Consider the following 16,684-nt stretch of genomic DNA (forward strand, 5'->3'; position numbering starts at 1 on the left):
AACCGGGAAAAGGGGGAGGGAGATTTGGAATCCAAAGGCTGTAGAATTACATATTTTTTCTTTCTTTTCTTTTCTCTTATTTTTTCTTGTTTTATGAAAACAGGGGAATTCGTGGAAGGGAATTGGGGTCGAGCTAAGGGGAGTATTAAAATTATAAGGAGAAATGGTTAAATAAGATAAATTAATTTTGAATAAATTTGGGGTAAGAATTTGTGGAATTAATTTTATGGAATGGGAATACAAGAGGGGGAGAGGGGGGAAGTCCGGGAAAGATGTCAATGAAATTAAGTGTAAACTTTATTCTTTTCTTTTTTCTATCTTTCCTTTTTTATCCTGGAAACTTTAATAAATATTATTTTTTTAAAAAAGGAACTGTCAGAGATGCACAAGTGTTGGTGCTGACCTTTAAAGCCCTAAACGGCCTCGGTCCAGTATATCTGAAGGAGCGTCTCCTCCCCCATCGTTCTGCCCGGACACTGAGGTCCAGCACCGAGGGCCTTCTGGCGGTTCCCTCACTGCGAGAGGCCAAGTTACAGGGAACCAGGCAGAGGGCCTTCTCGGTAGTGGCGTCCGCCCTGTGGAACGCCCTCCCATCAGTTGTCAAAGCGATAAACAACTACCTGACATTCAGAAGACATCTGAAGGCAGCCCTGTTCAGGGAAGTTTTTAATATGTGACATTTTAGTGTATTTTTCATCTTTGTTGGAAGCCGCCCAGAGTGGCTGGGGAAACCCAGCCAGATGGGCGGGATACAAAAAATAAATTATTATTATATTATTATTATAAGGGAAACTGTGTTTTAATGCTCAGGAACCCAGGAAAGTCTTTGCTGACTTTTTAATATTATGGATGTATGCTTTGTTATTAGTTTATTAATTGTTGTTGTTGTTTAGTCGTGTCTGACTCTTCGTGGCCCCGTGGACCAGAGCACGCCAGGCCATCCTGTCTTCCACTGCCTCCCCCAGTTTGGTCAAACTCATGCTGGTAGCTTCGAGAACACTGTCCAACCATCTCATCATCTGTCGTCCCCGTCTCCTTGTGCCCTCCATCTTTCCCAACATCAGGGTCTTCTCCAGGGAGTCTTCTCTTCTCATGAGGTGGCCTCCAGTATTGAAGCCTCAGCTTCAGGATCTGTCCTTCCAGTGAGCACTCAGGGCTGATTTCCTTCAGAATGGATTGGTTTGATCTTCTTGCAGTCCATGGGACTCTCAAGAAGTCTCCTCCAGCACCATAATTCAAAAGCATTGCTTAATACAAGTTTGTCATGGCCTTCGGCTAGAACAATAAACCTGGACTTTGAAAGTCATCTAATCTTCCTTGCTGTATTATACTGTATTGTTTTAATTAGTGTTTTTATAGTTTTTTTTTATTTTGTGTGGAGTGCCTTACCTGGGTGGATGGAGCAGCCAAGTAATTTTCGTTGTCCCTGAGAGGGGGCAATGACTATAAAGATGATGATGATGATGATGATGATGATTATAAACTTATGAACTGGAACAAAGGGAATGCTCCCTCAGGACTACACTGCCAATCAGGGTACGTGCTGCATCAGGAAAGATCATGCTACTTTGCCTGGTTGCTACATAACACGTCCACCCTGCCCGGCTAGCTCACTTTAATGACAATCGATTTAACCTTCAGTTTCACATGGAATGATCTCTGCTGTTATACATCCAACAAAAGCAGGGGCAGGGAACTTTTTCTTTTCCTAATAGGAGTTATTGGCACAGAGGGGTGGGAAATCAATTGGGGTCACACACACCTAAAAAAGGACCTCTTCTGCTACAGGAGAGCTTTTGAAGACACAGCCTGATCTGTACTTTTAAAACATATCAGGCAACAGTCAACAAAATCCACACCTTCTAGTTGGCTGATAACAGGTGTGATCAGTTCCTTCACAGCCCTCCTTGTGCGAGGGGTGTGTGGAATCCAGCAGATTTGGCCCCCCAGGCTATAAGATCTCCACCCTGACTTATTCCATGATGGCACAGTTAACTGACAGCACCTGTCCTACAAGGTTCAACACCAACTTGCTCTTCTTAAATTGAGTTGGTTGTCACACTTAACTTCCAGTAATTAAGAGGGGCCACCACAGAGAATAAGGGATAGAGCAACACCTCACTCTGCAAGCATACTAGAATTACAGTCACAATATGGACCAATGTTGCATTTTAACTGAAAGTCCAAGCTGTGTGCGACTCTGATCTTTTTCTGTCTCAGTACTTCAGACCTCAAGCGTGAATAAAAAAGGAGGGACCTGTTTCAGAACATCCACCCTATCTGATCTCCTTTGTCTAGCTTGGGTTTCTGCAGGGGTGTCCCCCCCTCCATCAGCAAAAAAGTTTGTTAAAGGAAAATAGGTGGGGATAATCTAGATGAGGATGAGTAGGGGAATACAGCTGGGGAACATGAATCTCAGCCTTTGCCCTGACACTACCCTCTGTGCTTTGCAATGAGGACTAGGAACTAAAGACCCTCCCAAATCCACATGTTGTGCCATGTACAAGGTTCTGTATGGATTTTTATTAGCAACAGGCGAAAAAGAACAGCGACACATATTGTCTTCCTGTGCTCCCTCTTTCTCTCTCAACTGATCTTTCTTTTGCCGTGGATCACATGGTGTCTTTCTCCTCTTAGCTCAAAACACAGAGCCTCCTGTTGTTTTTTGTCCCCTTGTCTGTGTCTCTGTGTCAGGGCTGGCCCTGCTGTTAGGCACAGTGAAGCAACTGCCTCAGGCAGCAGATGATGATGGGCGGTAGCAACAGCAGCTCACGGCTGTTCTTCCAAAGGCCCCCTTTGCCATTTCTACCTGTTGTCAAAGCGTCTTTCCTGAACCCCACAATCTTGCCAGCTGCCTCAAGTACGGTGCAGGGCACTATCCTGTCACCAGCGTTGAAGCAAGACCCCACCCAAACCATGTATTTGAAGTACTATCATTTCCTTTAAAGAGCCACAAGGAGAAATTTCCCTATATAGAACACATTTTGGGGTACACTATTTTCAGTAATATGTGCACCTTTACCCTAGCGCTTGTGTTTTTGTACATGTTACTTGGCTGGAGAACTGCACTGAAAAATTCAGAGGAGCGTGGATATTTTTATTTTTAAATGGTGGTGTTTCAGTTCACATACAGTCATACCTCGGGTTAAATATGCTTCAGGTTGACCGTTTTTGGGTTGCGATCCGTGGTGATCCGTAAGTAACGGAACGGGTTACTTCCGGGTTTCGCCGCTTGCGCATGCGCAGACGCTCAAAGTGACGTCACGCACATGCGCAGAAGTGGCGAATCGTGACCCGCACACGTGTGCATGCACAGATGCGGGTTGCATTCTACTCAGGATGCAAACAGGGCTCTGGAACGGATCCCGTTCGCATCCAGAGGTACCACTGTATTGTTTCAGAAAGTGTGAATTGGGTAGGTTTGCCTTTAAATGCAAACTGCAGTGGATTTCCCCCCTCAACTCTGTGTTGGTGTTGTTTGACTACAAAACCCATCATCCCTCCCCATTAGGCAAGGAGCGATGAAAGCTGAAGTCCGGCAACCTCTCTTCTCAAACTCTCTGTTACCTCAGGAAATATGCGTTTGCCTGTAAACGACAACACAAAGGGGCAAGGATTTGAAGGACTGAGCTGGTGAACACATGTGGACTTATTAAGACCACCAATGCAAAGTTCCTCTCAAGTGGAGAGAGGAAAAGAAGACTTAGCACATGCTGAGATTTAGGAGAGCAATGTTATTCACACATGCAAGACCCACAACAGAGCGACAATTACAGAGCATTTCTCTCTCTCTCTCTCTCTCACACACACACACACACACACACACACAAACACGCTGGAGCAATTTGGAAACATATGCCTCAAATCAGTGAACACAAAACAGAATTCAATTATTTCAACAGGCTTAAGTGCGTCTACCTCTTGCCTTGGATCATGGCCAAGCTGCAAATGGAAACAGCTTTCCCTCAGGCAGATCTATGGTGTAAGAGCCTGAGGCACAAACTGTACCCAAAGGGAGTGCTCAGATCCTGATTTTTCTCTAGAAAAAGAAGTAAGACGGACAAATCCCAGAATTCTGCACCGAGGGTGTGGGTGGGTGTGGAAAAGACGTTTTAAAATGGTGTAAACTGAGGCAATTTTGCACACCTTTGTACAATGTATGTTGCTTTTGTTGCTAATTAGAAATTAGGAACAAGGTGAAGAGGATACAAAGCTACATTCGCGCCATTACAGTGAGCAGAATCCAACCTCCCCACACGTAAGGCAGGGCCAGTCTGGAGAGAATGGGATGGCCACACCATACAACTTTTTAGGACTCAAAACTGTGTCGTGTGTCTTCTGGGATGTGCTCCTGGGTGAGTCATGTGACCTGCACCTCGCTCTCACCCCCTGAAAAGCACTTTTGGAGGGGGCGAATTCTTGCACGGCCCCCAAAATGTGTGTTTTGGGATGCCACACAAGATTGCAGTTCCACGCCAAAAGTGCTTTTTTCAGGGTGATAGTGAAGCATGAGAGCGTGTGAGATCATGGCACCCAAAATGGCTGCCACAATCTTGTGCAGAAATCACTTCGTATCATAGACTTGCAGGAGGACTTGCAGGCTAGCTAGTTCACACCAATGCTTGAAGCTGGAAACCCAGATCCAGAGCTCCCATAAAAGATGGCTGCCCACCGTCTGTTTCATTGTTGAACTCTCACCATCAAGAAGTTTGTTTGGTGTTCCACCTAAATCTACCCTCACGCAGCTTAAACTCATTAGATCTCATCCCACCCTGTGGGACAGTGGCGAACGAGGCTGTGTATATTCAAAGCACACTACTTCCCCCCCAAAAAATCCTGGGTATAAACAAATAAATGATAAATTACAGTTCCCATGATTCCTTGGGTGAAAACAATCATGTACTTTAATTGGATAATGTCTACACCAGGGGTCAGCAAACCTTTTCAGCAGGGGGCCGGTCCACTGGCCCTCAGACCCTTGTGGGGGGCCGGACTAGATTTTGAAGAAAAAAAAGAACAAATTCCTATGCCCCACAAATAGCCCAGAGACACATTTTAAATAAAAGCACACATTCTACTCATGTAAAAACACCAGGCAGGCCCCACAAAAAACCCAGAGATGCTGTTATGTACTGAGTTGAATAGGATCCAAAAAGCAGCAGTCTGATTGGTCCTAGAACAATGCAGCAGTATGATTTGTCCACAGGAGTTACCCAATCCAGCTCCAGGTGGAAGTGAATCCGCAACCTGATTGGCCTATAGGAGAATCCCAGAATTAGCCAATCATGTGCGACCCATTGTGTAAATAATGTATATATAGCAGATAATTTGGGGGAACTTTCATTCCTCACTACTATGAGCTGAATAAAGAGCATGAAATCCACACTTGACTCCGAGTATATTTCAGATGCATTTTAAATAAAAGGACACATTCTACTCATGCAAAAACACGCTGATTCCCAGAACATCCGCAGGCCAGATTTAGAAGGCTATTGGGCCAGATCCGGCCCCCGGGCCTTAGTTTACCTACCCATGGTCTACACGGCCTTTGGCCTCTTCACTGTGTCAGCCCTGCTAGCAATTTTTATGAACGTAATCTATACAGCTTTGGCCTTTCTGCACAGGAATGCACCGTGTGCCTCAAGGTTGTCTGCTTTTTCGTTGTTTAACCACCAACAGTAAACATTGTCTGTCTTGTGGGCCTGGCCATTTATATGCAACCTGCTGCAAATTCCTGCAGTTCTCTGAGTTAATGGCTGCAAGTCTACGTGCCCGTCCCCGCTGACACAAGGAAAACTTTGGAAATGCAATGCAAACACTCCAGCAAGACAGACAGACATCCCCAGGGCTTTTAAAATTTATTTTTACAGCCGGAGTTCAGCTCGGGAACCTCTCAGGTGGGCGCTGTTGCCATTGCAAGAGAACAAGAGAGCTCTGGCTCCTCTTTTTTCTAGAAAAATTGCTACTCAAGCATAGTTGTGCAGTTTCTATACAAAAACTCAGAACTGAGCTGTACAAAGGCCACAGATGCATCCCAGCACAGCCCTCAGAGCGCAAGCGATAAAATACAAAGGCCGAGATCCATCAAAGAGGCAGGTATGCTTGCTGGGTGTGTGACAGCAAGTGGTCAGAAGAAGAGTGGGATAAGACTGGGAGGTGTCAGAAGCTGAAAAGGTAACAGGGCTTAGTGAGCAGGAAGAGGCTGTGACAGAGAGCAGTCTAGAACAAGAGGCAGAAGCAGAGGCTGGAAAGGAGGAGGGCCAAGAGACAGAGATGAGCCCGGCTGGCGAAGAGGCACAGGTGTTTTCTCCTCCTGCAATGGGCAGTTTCCATTTCCCCTGGTCTCTCAGAACCCAAAGAGGCATGAAGAGGGTGGAGCAAAGACAGACAAGACGAAAGAGTCTCAGAATGCTTGGGAAGGAACCAAGGGAGGAGAAGACTTAAGGGTCGGTGGGAAGGTGGGGACATTCAGTCCTGGCAACTGCCTCATTGGGGCAAGATCTACTGGGAAGAGCTGCTGTGCTCACTAGGCCTGAGCTGACCCTGACCTGACCTGACCCTGGCACCCATTTTGCTGGAGCACTTTCCACAGCTAAAAAGGCAAGCATCTTAAAACGCAGTGGAGCTTGCCTCTTTGGCAACGGGAACTGAGGTGGCAGAAACAGCAAGCAAAAAGGCACCTCGTGTGTGTTTGTATGTGTGTGTGTGTGTGTGTGTGTAGTTATGGTATTTCTGACCCACGCTTGCCCATGCTTTAGATTCCATCTCCAGACCTGTGGGCAAGCAATTAACAAGCCAACATCACAAACACAGCTCTTGTTCAGATCCTTGCAAGTTACCCCCGGTTAAGACAAAACACGGAAGCTCAGGGAATCAAACCGGGCACAATGTTCCAGCATGCATAAGTTCACCGAGACAACCGGCTACACAAAATAAAGGAAGAAGGAAAAGGCACAACCAGCTGGTAGTTACACAATACAGAGGCACAAGCCCATCTTGCAGAAGAGAGCCGAGCCTGAAGACGACACATAGACACATTACACCCACAAAAAAAGGGGCTGGTGGCAAATCTGAAAACACACAGATGGCTTGAGCAGACACTCTGATAACATAAACAGTAAAACACAAGCTGACTGATAAGTACGTTCCCTCCTTCCTGCCTGTCTCCGGGAGCTAAGCCCACACATGTTCTGATCCACAGAATGCGAGGAGCCCCACAAGTGCAGAAGTGTCACCTTGTCACCCACAGAGATGAGCTTGGCAGAGGACCTGGGTATCATGCTCACGTTTTTGGGACGCCATGTTGTTCTCTGGATAAGAGCAATAGAGAGACGGAGCAATGAGGTGCCGTAGCAGAGACAGGGCCACATCACTGATGTGAAGCACCTTAAGACACCACAGAGGTCACCTGCAGAATGTCGGGATTCAACTTTAGGTTTGTGCAATCAAAGTGGGCAGAAAGGCTTTTGCACGAGGACTCCGCCTTTTCTTTTTCCTTAAAAAATGGACTTCTGCAGTTAGGAAAGTAGCAGGGAAATACACTACGTTGTTTTTCAGTGCATCTCCAACTTGGGTCCCTAGCTGCTGTTGGACTCAAACTCCCATCATCCCTAGATTAGCAGGACCAGTGGTCAGGGATGATGGGAGTTGTAGTCCAACAACTGCTAGGGACCTAAGTTGGAGAAACAGAAAGACGGGTAAACGCCATTCAAGCCAATCAGGATGGATGGATGCTCATAAATACAAGTCATCTGGCATCACTAATGGCTGCAATTCCTTCTACTAGGAAACACACTGTAGATGCCCATCATGTTTATTTAAAATGTTAAGGTAAAGGTAAAGGGACCCCTGACCATTAGGTCCAGTCGTGGCTGACTCTGGGGTTGCGGCGCTCATCTCACTTTATTGGCCGATGGAGCCCACGTACAGCTTCCGGGTCATGTGGCCGGCATGACTAAGCAGCAAGACATGAGCAGCGCACGGAAACGCCGTTTACCTTCCCGCTGGAGTGGTACCTATTTATCTACTTGCAATTTGACGTGCTTTCGAATTGCTAGGTGGGCAGGAGCAGGGACCGAGCAACGGGAGCTCACCACGTTGCGGGGATTCGGACCGCCGACCATCCGATCAGCAAGTCCTAGGCTCTGTGGTTCAACCCACAGCGCCACCCACGTCCCTCATTTATCCACCAGCGTCCCTCATTTATCCATGCGGAAAATGGCAGTGCCGATATTCTCCATGAACTGTGGTAAATATTGTCCTCCGTAGTCAGTTCACCACATTCCACTTCCCACCCTCACAGACATTTCGATATTCGCCTCTGGCCCACATTTAGGCCAGGCGACAAGGGCACGGCATTCCCACTGGGAGAACATTTCACCCAGCATGTTCATTGCAAAAGAATCTCAAGACTTCAGTTCTCACAATGTGGTTTTATTCCAGACTTCTAAGTCTATAAAGCCTTGTGGAGGCCTTTCCAAAGGGAGAAAGATAGGCCGATATTGGCCCATGCTGGTGTCCCATTCTCAAACTGGAAATACGTTTACTGTGAGAACGGAGAAACATGTCCTTTCCTGTGGAGGTGAGTGATGAAGACCCTTACTAGCAAAACATTATCTGTGTGCCTATAGCGTGTGCAATGAAGTTAAGTGTGTTTAAGCACCCCTGAGAATCATATCAACATACCTCTGTTTCTCCTTCTGGCTATCCAACCTTGCCTGTGCTGCAGTTTTCAAGCTGCGGACCAAGCCCTGTTCAGCTCATTACGTGGTAGTGTAGCTACAGTATGTGACAGGGTTGCCCCTGGGAGGTGAGATATTTGGGCCTCGGTCCTGGAGCCACAAAGGCAGGAGGACCTGATGGAGGAGAGGGTGAAAGAGCTCTTTAACTCCAAAGTACTTAATTCGTTCCGGAGGTCCATTCTTAACCTGAAACTGTTCTTAACCTGAAGCACCACTTTAGCTAATGGGGCCTCCTGCTGCTGCCACACCGCCAGAGCACAATTTCTGTTCTCATCCTGAAGCAAAGTTCTTAACCTGAAGCACTATTTCTGGGTTAGTGGAGTCTGTAACCTGAAGCGTACGTAACCCAAGGTACCACTGTAGTAACATCTAAAAGGTAATAATAACAAAGGTGCCAGGTGAGTTTGGTGTGGGATACTTTGAGAGCTGAGATGCTAACGCTTAAAGGAGGTCCTTTAGAAAACTTTTGCTCCAGTCTGTTTAGGACTTTATATGTTACAGCTGGAAGCATCAGAAAGCATCAACTTTCCAGACCCCCCCCCCCAATTCCAACATCCTAAAAACACTAACCTCCCAAGGTAAGAGAGCAGCTCTCTCCCTTTAACAACCCTAAACACATCATAATATCCTTATCCCAAGGGACCAATTTTCCCCTCCAAGTCAGGGACACACAGCTCAGCACTGCCATTTGTTTCCAATGCCAAGCCCAGAATACCTGCCACTATAAAGACACACAGAAGCATGTGCAGAGTGCATTTCCCCCAACCTACCGACAAATCTCAGCTAGTTGTTACATAATCAGGGTTCCTGGGGTGACAAGGTCGAACAGGAGTGTAAATCCCTGCCTGCGCAGCTCAGAGCGGTATATAAATTATGTAAGATGAAATAGTTCTGTGCAACTGGAAGGCTCGCTGCGTCCCACAAAAAGGACGCATAACATCCCATTTCTAAGCAGAAAGGCAGGCGGTAAAAACTTCATTAAGCACGGAAAGAGGGTGTGGCTCCAAGGGAAGGGGTAACATACACATTAAACCACAAGGGTCTCTAAGAAGGAGTCTAGTGTGACAAAAGAATTCTCCACGCCCCCCCCCCCAATCTCAGTTCCACTCCATCTAACAATTATCAATATTGTTCACTTTTTGGATCGAGTCCACCGGGAGCAAAGAACTGGAGCAGGAAGGTAGGGAAGAACTGGGGGGGTGGGTGGGAGTCGGCGCTTGCTTTTAACCCCTCGGGAGGGGAGGGGCGTCCCGGAACCCCGCCCCCTCCCCGCCCCAGCCTCGAGACAATGAGATCCCAGCCCCGCGCTGCGCTAGCAATGGCGAAGTCGGCGCCGCGCCCCCTGCCTAGCCGCGGCCGCTTTCGGGGGTGACGGAGCCCAGCCGGGACCCCTCTCCTCCGCCTGCCCTGCTCCCCGCTCCCGCCGGGGAAAGCGCGCGGGCTGTGATCGCCTGCCTGCCCGCCCGAGGCGAGAGAGCGGCGGCGCCCTCCCGCTTCCCCCCACCCCATACATTCTCCGGCGAGGAGGCGCCTGGTGGATGGAAGCGCCCTGCGAGAGGTGAGAGGGGCACGGGAGGGCCGGGGTGGTTTCTTTTTGGGTGGGTGGGGGGCGCTGGCTGAGCTAGGACGCCTGGGTTCCTTAGGCGAAGGGGATCTAGTAGACTGGATGTCAAAAGAGGTGTCTCTGGGATGGAGGACGTCTAGGTCCCACCCCTTCCACGAGGTCTGGTAGGATAGGTCATAGCAGGGGTGGTGGTGGTGGTGTCTATTCCCAATTTTGTTTGGCTTGGGAGGGGGCTCTAGGACCCAGGTGGGAGGGGATCGGGCCCCTGGGTCCTTTGGACAGTTTGGGGGCTCTGGGGGTGCGCAGCTAGCAGGAGGGGAGAGCAAGGGGACTTGGGAGGAGGAGTGGGGTCAATCGGACCCACGGTCGGCGGTGGGGAGGGGAGAGGGGGGCTGACTTGTTGTTCTTGGGTTTCCAGCTCCTGGGAGATGGGTGTGCAAGTCAGGCCAGCAGAACAAGAGGAAGCCGAGGCTCCTCTGGGTGGGAGAGGCTCGTGGGGGTGTGGCTTTTTTGGGTGGGTGGGTGGAGATCGAGAGCCAAGAGTCCTGGTTTCTACTGGCCCGGGACTGGGACTGCAGGTGGTGGCACACGGAGGATTGGAACCAGTTCCTGGAGTAGCAGGCGTCTAAGCGCACTGGGAAGGGGGAAGCAGGAACAGGGATCCTTTGGGAAAACACAGGTATGGTTTGTACCTGGTTGGAGAAGAGTGCCAGACAGGGCACAGCACAGCCAAATCCACCTGTTTAATTAGAGAGGCATGGGGCGAATTCCAGAGGGGCTTCAGCTGCGTTGGTGAAACCCAGGAGTCCTGGCTTTTGCCCGCCAGGTCCTCCCAGCCTCCTCCAGATGTTTTTCCTTTGGCCTTCTGCCAGCTTCTTCCCCAGACTTTGTGACACTTAAAAAAACAACAACAATTGAGAGTTTCTTGTTGACCAGGATTCCTGGGTTCCTTTTTCGGCAGGAGTGCAACATTTGCCAAGAAAAGTTTTTAAAAGTTGTGGGGCGTTGCAGAGTTGCTGAAATCGCTGTGTTCTGGGGTGGTGGGGAGGAGGAAAGAAGCGTGGAGTCCCGGGCGGATGGTGTTGCGCATGGTGCTTGATTTCCCCCCAAAACCATTCACGCAGTAGGTTGGGTTAGGCTGTGGCGATGCAGTGGTGCACTGCCAACGCACCCTAGATTTTCTGCTGAGAGTGGGCTTTGCCAGCCAGCCTGGTGCCCTCTGACCCCTGGAGGTCATCAGCTGGGTGGAGCCTGGGATAGAAGGTTCTGAGCTAGCTTGGTGGGGAGAGGCTGCAGCTCAGTGGAAGGAAAATGTGCTCCGCATCCAGGTTCAATTCCTGGAAGACTCCTGCCTAACATCCTGCCGGCCAGAACGGGTAGCCCATAAGAATATAGGAAGCTGCCCTGGATTTCATCCGACTATTGGTCCATCTAGCTCCACACCGTCTTACACTGACTGGCAGCGGCCCTCCCAGGTTCCAGCAGAGCTCTCTCCCATCTAATACCTGGAGATGTCTGGGATTGAACCTGGGACCTTCTGCTTGCAAGGCAGATTCTCTGCCGCTGAACCACAGCCCTGCCCTGGCCCTTCCTAGCACTGAGCTGGCTGTCAATGGTATACGACGCTTCCGACGCTCCTTCCTGAATCTTTCCCTCTGGGGTCCTGTTGGTTCCAGGGTGAGCTTTCTCACCTTAATGGTGTTCTCTATCATAGCGGCTGCTGAAGCTGGGAGTAAAGAGGCTGAATGCTTGTGTTTCATGGGCTCTTGTTTTCTCCTTGTTATTTATTGAAATATTTGGCACGGTAGGAATGTGTTGATCTCAGTGGGTAAAAAGTTTGTAGCTTGGCAAATTGATTTTCCAAATAGTATATGGATACTGGGCTTTTTTGTATTCTGCTTATTAGTGAAGGCGGCTGTTCTGTACCTACTTACCTGGGGGCGTGGTTGTACACAGGGGGCGGGCATGCAAGGGAGCAGTGCCTGTCCTGTTGGTGAAGTGTGACCCTTAAATAAATGTTTCCAGCATTTTTAGAACCTGTGATAGGAGACAAAATGGATAGACACTCTTCTGTATTCTTTGTGTGAAAAGAATTGCCTGCTCTTCCTCCTTCTGTGTTTTATTTTGCCCCCCTGGAAAAATCTGGCATCTCCCACCCTGGGAAAAAGTCCTGTGGTGCCCATGACTGTGGGTTAGTTCCACTTGCATCAGTGGGGCTTACTGTTTAGAAGGCATGTATGGGACACGGGTGGCGCTATGGGTTAAACCACAGAGCCTAAGGCTTGCCAATCAGAAGGTCGGCGGTTCAAATCCCCATGACGGGGTGAGCTCCCATTGCTCGGTCCCAGCTCCTGCCAACCTAGCAGTTTGAAAGCACGTCAAAGTGCAAGTAGATAAGTAGGTACCGCTCCGGCAGGAAGGTAAACGGCGTTTCCATGTGCTGCTCTGGTTCGCCAGAAGCGGCTTAGTCATGCCGGCCACATGACCCGGAAGCTGTACGCCGGCTCCCTCGGCCAATAAAGTGAGATGAGCGCCGCAACCCCAGAGTCGTCCGCGACTGGACCTAATGGCCAGGGGTCCCTTTACCTTTTTTATAGGGTTGCCCTGTTAATTATGTCAATATTGTTAGAAATTCAGATATATAAGCTAGGCGCCAAATGGCTCCTGAAAGCAAGGTTTCAGTTGCCAAAACTTGAATGTCTCGCTGCCATTTTTAGGCAAGATGGCTCTGAAGTCTTATTTTTCAAATGATGGGCTGACTGTGATTGATTAAGCATCCAGCTAGTTCAGATAACAACCTTGAAGCTAGGTTAAGAACTTTGAGAACTTAAAGAAGAAAAGTCGCTTGATCCAGGGACAATCCACATATTTATTGACCTGTTCTGACCTCTTTTTCTCCTGCTCAGGCTGCACAGAAAAAGCAATTTGGTTCCGGAAATTCATTTCGATTGTGCAGATAAAATGTAACTGATAGAATTCTACAGGGTGTAGGATTAGTGTGTGAAAACAGTGCAGGTTCAAGGATCCCCAGATGGTGGGAACGTCAGGTGGTTGAAAGCCAAGTAAAATATGTTTGGGAAGAGAAATTGCTTCACATGTCAGTGTGGTGGTTAGAGCAAGCATGGGGAATCCTGTGGCTGATGTTGCCTCATGTGGCCAGGAACCTGTCTCAATGGCTTTGGGCCAGCCACTCACTTGCTCTCTCAGCCCTAGCCTACCCTACAGGGCTGTTGTGATGCTGAAGTGAGAGGTGAGGGGGGAAACTATTATACCGTATCTTTCGCTCCATAAGACGCACTTTTCTACTCCTAAAAAGTAAAGGGAAATGTCTGTGCGTCTTATGAAGTAAATGCGTGGTCCCAGGAGCCGAATTGCCCAGGAGCAAAAAGCAGATCGTGTTCTTTTTTAAAAAAAAGAGGGAAGGGGGTGTTGAAACAAAGCCACTGAGCAGCTGATCAGCAAGCGATCGGGAGGAAGATAAGGGACTCTAGTGAGGCTGCCTGGGAGGGGGGAGGTAAAAGCACATGGATCCTCAGGATTTTTGCATTGGGTTACCCCAAATTCACCATCAGATCACATAGCATGTCCATGGCTACAGCCTGCACCAAGAAACACACACATCCACTGTTTCATGGGGCCGCAGTGGCACAAAAACTTGGTTACAAAGCACGGATCCACATGGATCCTCAGGATTTTTGCATTGGGTCACCCCAAATTCACCATCAGATCACATAGCGTGTCTGTGGCCACAGCATGAACCACAAAAATCCTACACCCACTGTTTTGTTCAGAATATTTTTTTTCTTGTTTTCCTCCTCTAAAAATTAGGCACGTCTTATGGTCAGGTGAGTCTTATGGAGCGAAAAATATGGTACGTTGCCTTGAGCTCCTTGGAGGAAAAGCAAGATAAAATGCTGTAAGCATATCTATAACTTGGTTTGGGCTCAGTTTTGTCTTTGATACCAATTTACAGAGTTGGGTCTGGACTCGGGTGAAGCCCTGACAGGTGTGTTAGGCAGAAAACATTCCTAGTTAGAGGTGCCTCTGTGTGTTCATTTGTGGATATACAATTAAAGCCTGCCAACTTTGCTCTTAAAGTTTCCTCCCTAGGCTTCCCAAGATTTTTAAACAGATTTTTGGCAATGGGTGGGACGGTTCTTGAGGCCAGCTGTGGAGTTGACTGTACTCAAGAGTTCAAGAAGCAGAGGAGGAGTGCAGTAAGTCCCGAGTTTATTACTTGTGTTCCCACATCATCAATTCCTTTCCCTTCTTCCTGGCCAGAACTAAACCAAACCAATAAAAAGAATCCGTTGGATCGGGATCAGCCTTTTCTTTGGAGAGAGGAAGGAATTGGGGCACAGGTATGTCATGGCCAACTCCAGTTCTTGTCTCAGACAGCAGAGAAACAAAATAATGAATTTGCAGGTCAGGAGGCAAAATGGGGAGGGAAGGAACCGCTGCTGAAACGTGTTCTTTAAGGAAGTGGCAAATACATATTTCTTTTCTTGACAAGGCTTATATTCCGCCCAGAGGCCCTTTCCTGGTTTTTCTCGCTCTGTGTTGCATTTTTGCTGTTCGTTCTCTGATTGCTTCTGTGCTTTATGATTCCTGTTGGGGAAAGGGCGTGTTGATATGTGCGTCCAGGGAGACTGGCTTTGAGCTGCTTGGCTGTTGGTTAGCAAAACTGCTTCTTGATAAACTTGGGTGTGTGTGTGTCACACACTGAGACAGAGAATGTAGAGTCTACCTCAGGGACAAGTAATTCCAGCTGGCTCGTGCCGGGAATCTCTGTGGGCTTGAAGGTTTCGACAGGGGATGTGTGCGGGAAGCGCAAGTGAGCTCTTTCATGGCTCCCACTTAAGACGATCTCTCTTTTTCTTGCCAGATTTTTTTTTGCCCACCCCAATTTGCCCTCCCTCCAAGCCTTCTGCAGTTCTGCTCACCCTGGCGAGTCTGCCGCTGACTTCTGGCGAGCGTGACGCGAGGAGGGCCTTTCTCCCAACTTGGAAGGTAGGCCGGGATCCTTCTGGCCATTGTGTAGCGCTCTGTGTCACTCCACAGCTTCACATTTGGGAGGAAAGAGCGGGTGTTGACTGGTAGTTGTGTGGAAAGGGTAGAGCAGGGATGTGGAGCCTGTGGCCTTGCAGATGGCATTGGCCTGCAACTTCCATTCAGAAAAGCTATTCACCACATGGCTCCTGGACCCTGGGATACGGGTTCAAAAAGAGAATGGCTAGTCACCTTTTTTCTCATTACAGCAGCACTTTCTATTCATTTTTTTTTGAAATGCATGAACTATGACACTATTCGCATCAGTGACACGTTGTTAATATCACATTTTTAATAGCAATTCTTAATTGGACGCCGCAAATGTAATTGGGGTTCAGCCCCTGCCGTTGTGGCCAAAATCAATAACAATAATTTTTGTGTGTAATATATGTTATATAACGTACCGCCGTACCTTGGAAGCCAAACAGAATCCATCCGGAAGTCTGTTTGACTTCAAAAACATTCGACTTCCAAGGCGCGGCTTCCAATTGGCTGCAGGAGCTTCCCGCAGCCAATCGGAAGCTGCAGAAGTCCCACCAGACATTCGGCTTTCAGAAGAACGTTTGAAAACTGGAACACTCACTAACGGTTTTTGATCGTTCAGGAGCCAAGGTGTTTGGGAGCCAAAGTATGACTGTATTGTGCTAGATTTGAACCTGAATCTTGAATCTCGGTTACCATACGTGGCGCCTAGACTTCTCAAATTGCTTGCATTCAGACGATTCCCAGTCGCAAAATGCACCTGGCTCCCTGCTGATTTTGAATGCTGTTCCCATCACCCTCAACCGTTGACCAACTTGGGGAGGGGGGACGCACCATGTCCTCATCCCTGCTTTTTAGGACCTTGGCCACGCAGGGCCCAACTAGGGGGAATGGCTTTGTAGCTCAGCGGTGGACCGTCTACATTAGGAAGCTCCCAGGTTCAGGCCCCAGCGTCTACAGGAGAGAGTGCTGCCCATAACTCTGGGGCTCTGCTGCCAGTCAGTCAGGACAATACTGAGTTTGGTAAGCCAATTGAGTAATTGTAAGATCTTAAAAAGCAGAGACATCACCTTGCCAACAAAGGTCCGTATAGTTAAAACTATGGTTTTCCCAGTAGTGATGTATGGAATTGAGAGCTGGACCATAAAGAAGGTCGATCGCCGAAGAATTGATGCTTTTGAATTATGGTGCTGGAGGAGACTCTTGAGAGTCCCATGGACTGCAAGAAGATCAAACCTATCCATTCTGAAGGAAATCAGCCCTGAGTGCTCACTGGAAGGACAGATCGTGAAGCTGAGGCTCCAATACTTTGGCCACCTCATGAGAAGAGAAGACTCCCTGGAAAAGA

The 16,684-nt window shown here is 48.4% G+C and overlaps 1 protein-coding gene across 3 annotated transcripts in view; it reads left to right on the forward strand.

Annotated features, from left to right (window-relative positions):
• Positions 1-10,036: 10,036 nt before the first annotated feature.
• DDAH2 (DDAH family member 2, ADMA-independent) overlaps positions 10,037-16,684 on the forward strand; it is a 38,936-nt gene continuing 32,288 nt past the window's right edge. Inside the window, exon 1 of one of the 3 annotated variants that reach the window (XM_079963874.1) lies at positions 10,037-10,299. Coding sequence is in view for 1 of the 3 variants with exons in the window: in XM_079963873.1 (XP_079819999.1) it covers positions 14,448-14,666 (219 nt within the window). In the remaining 2 variants the exon portion in view is untranslated. Of the gene's footprint in view, positions 10,300-10,861; positions 10,985-14,432; positions 14,667-16,684 lie in introns of those variants that run through there. The other 2 variants (XM_079963875.1, XM_079963873.1) reach the window with 2 other exon arrangements.

This window comes from Podarcis cretensis (assembly GCF_951804945.1).
Source record: "Podarcis cretensis genome assembly, chromosome: 2".
In the NCBI taxonomy this organism is placed as follows: Eukaryota; Metazoa; Chordata; class Lepidosauria; order Squamata; family Lacertidae; genus Podarcis; species Podarcis cretensis.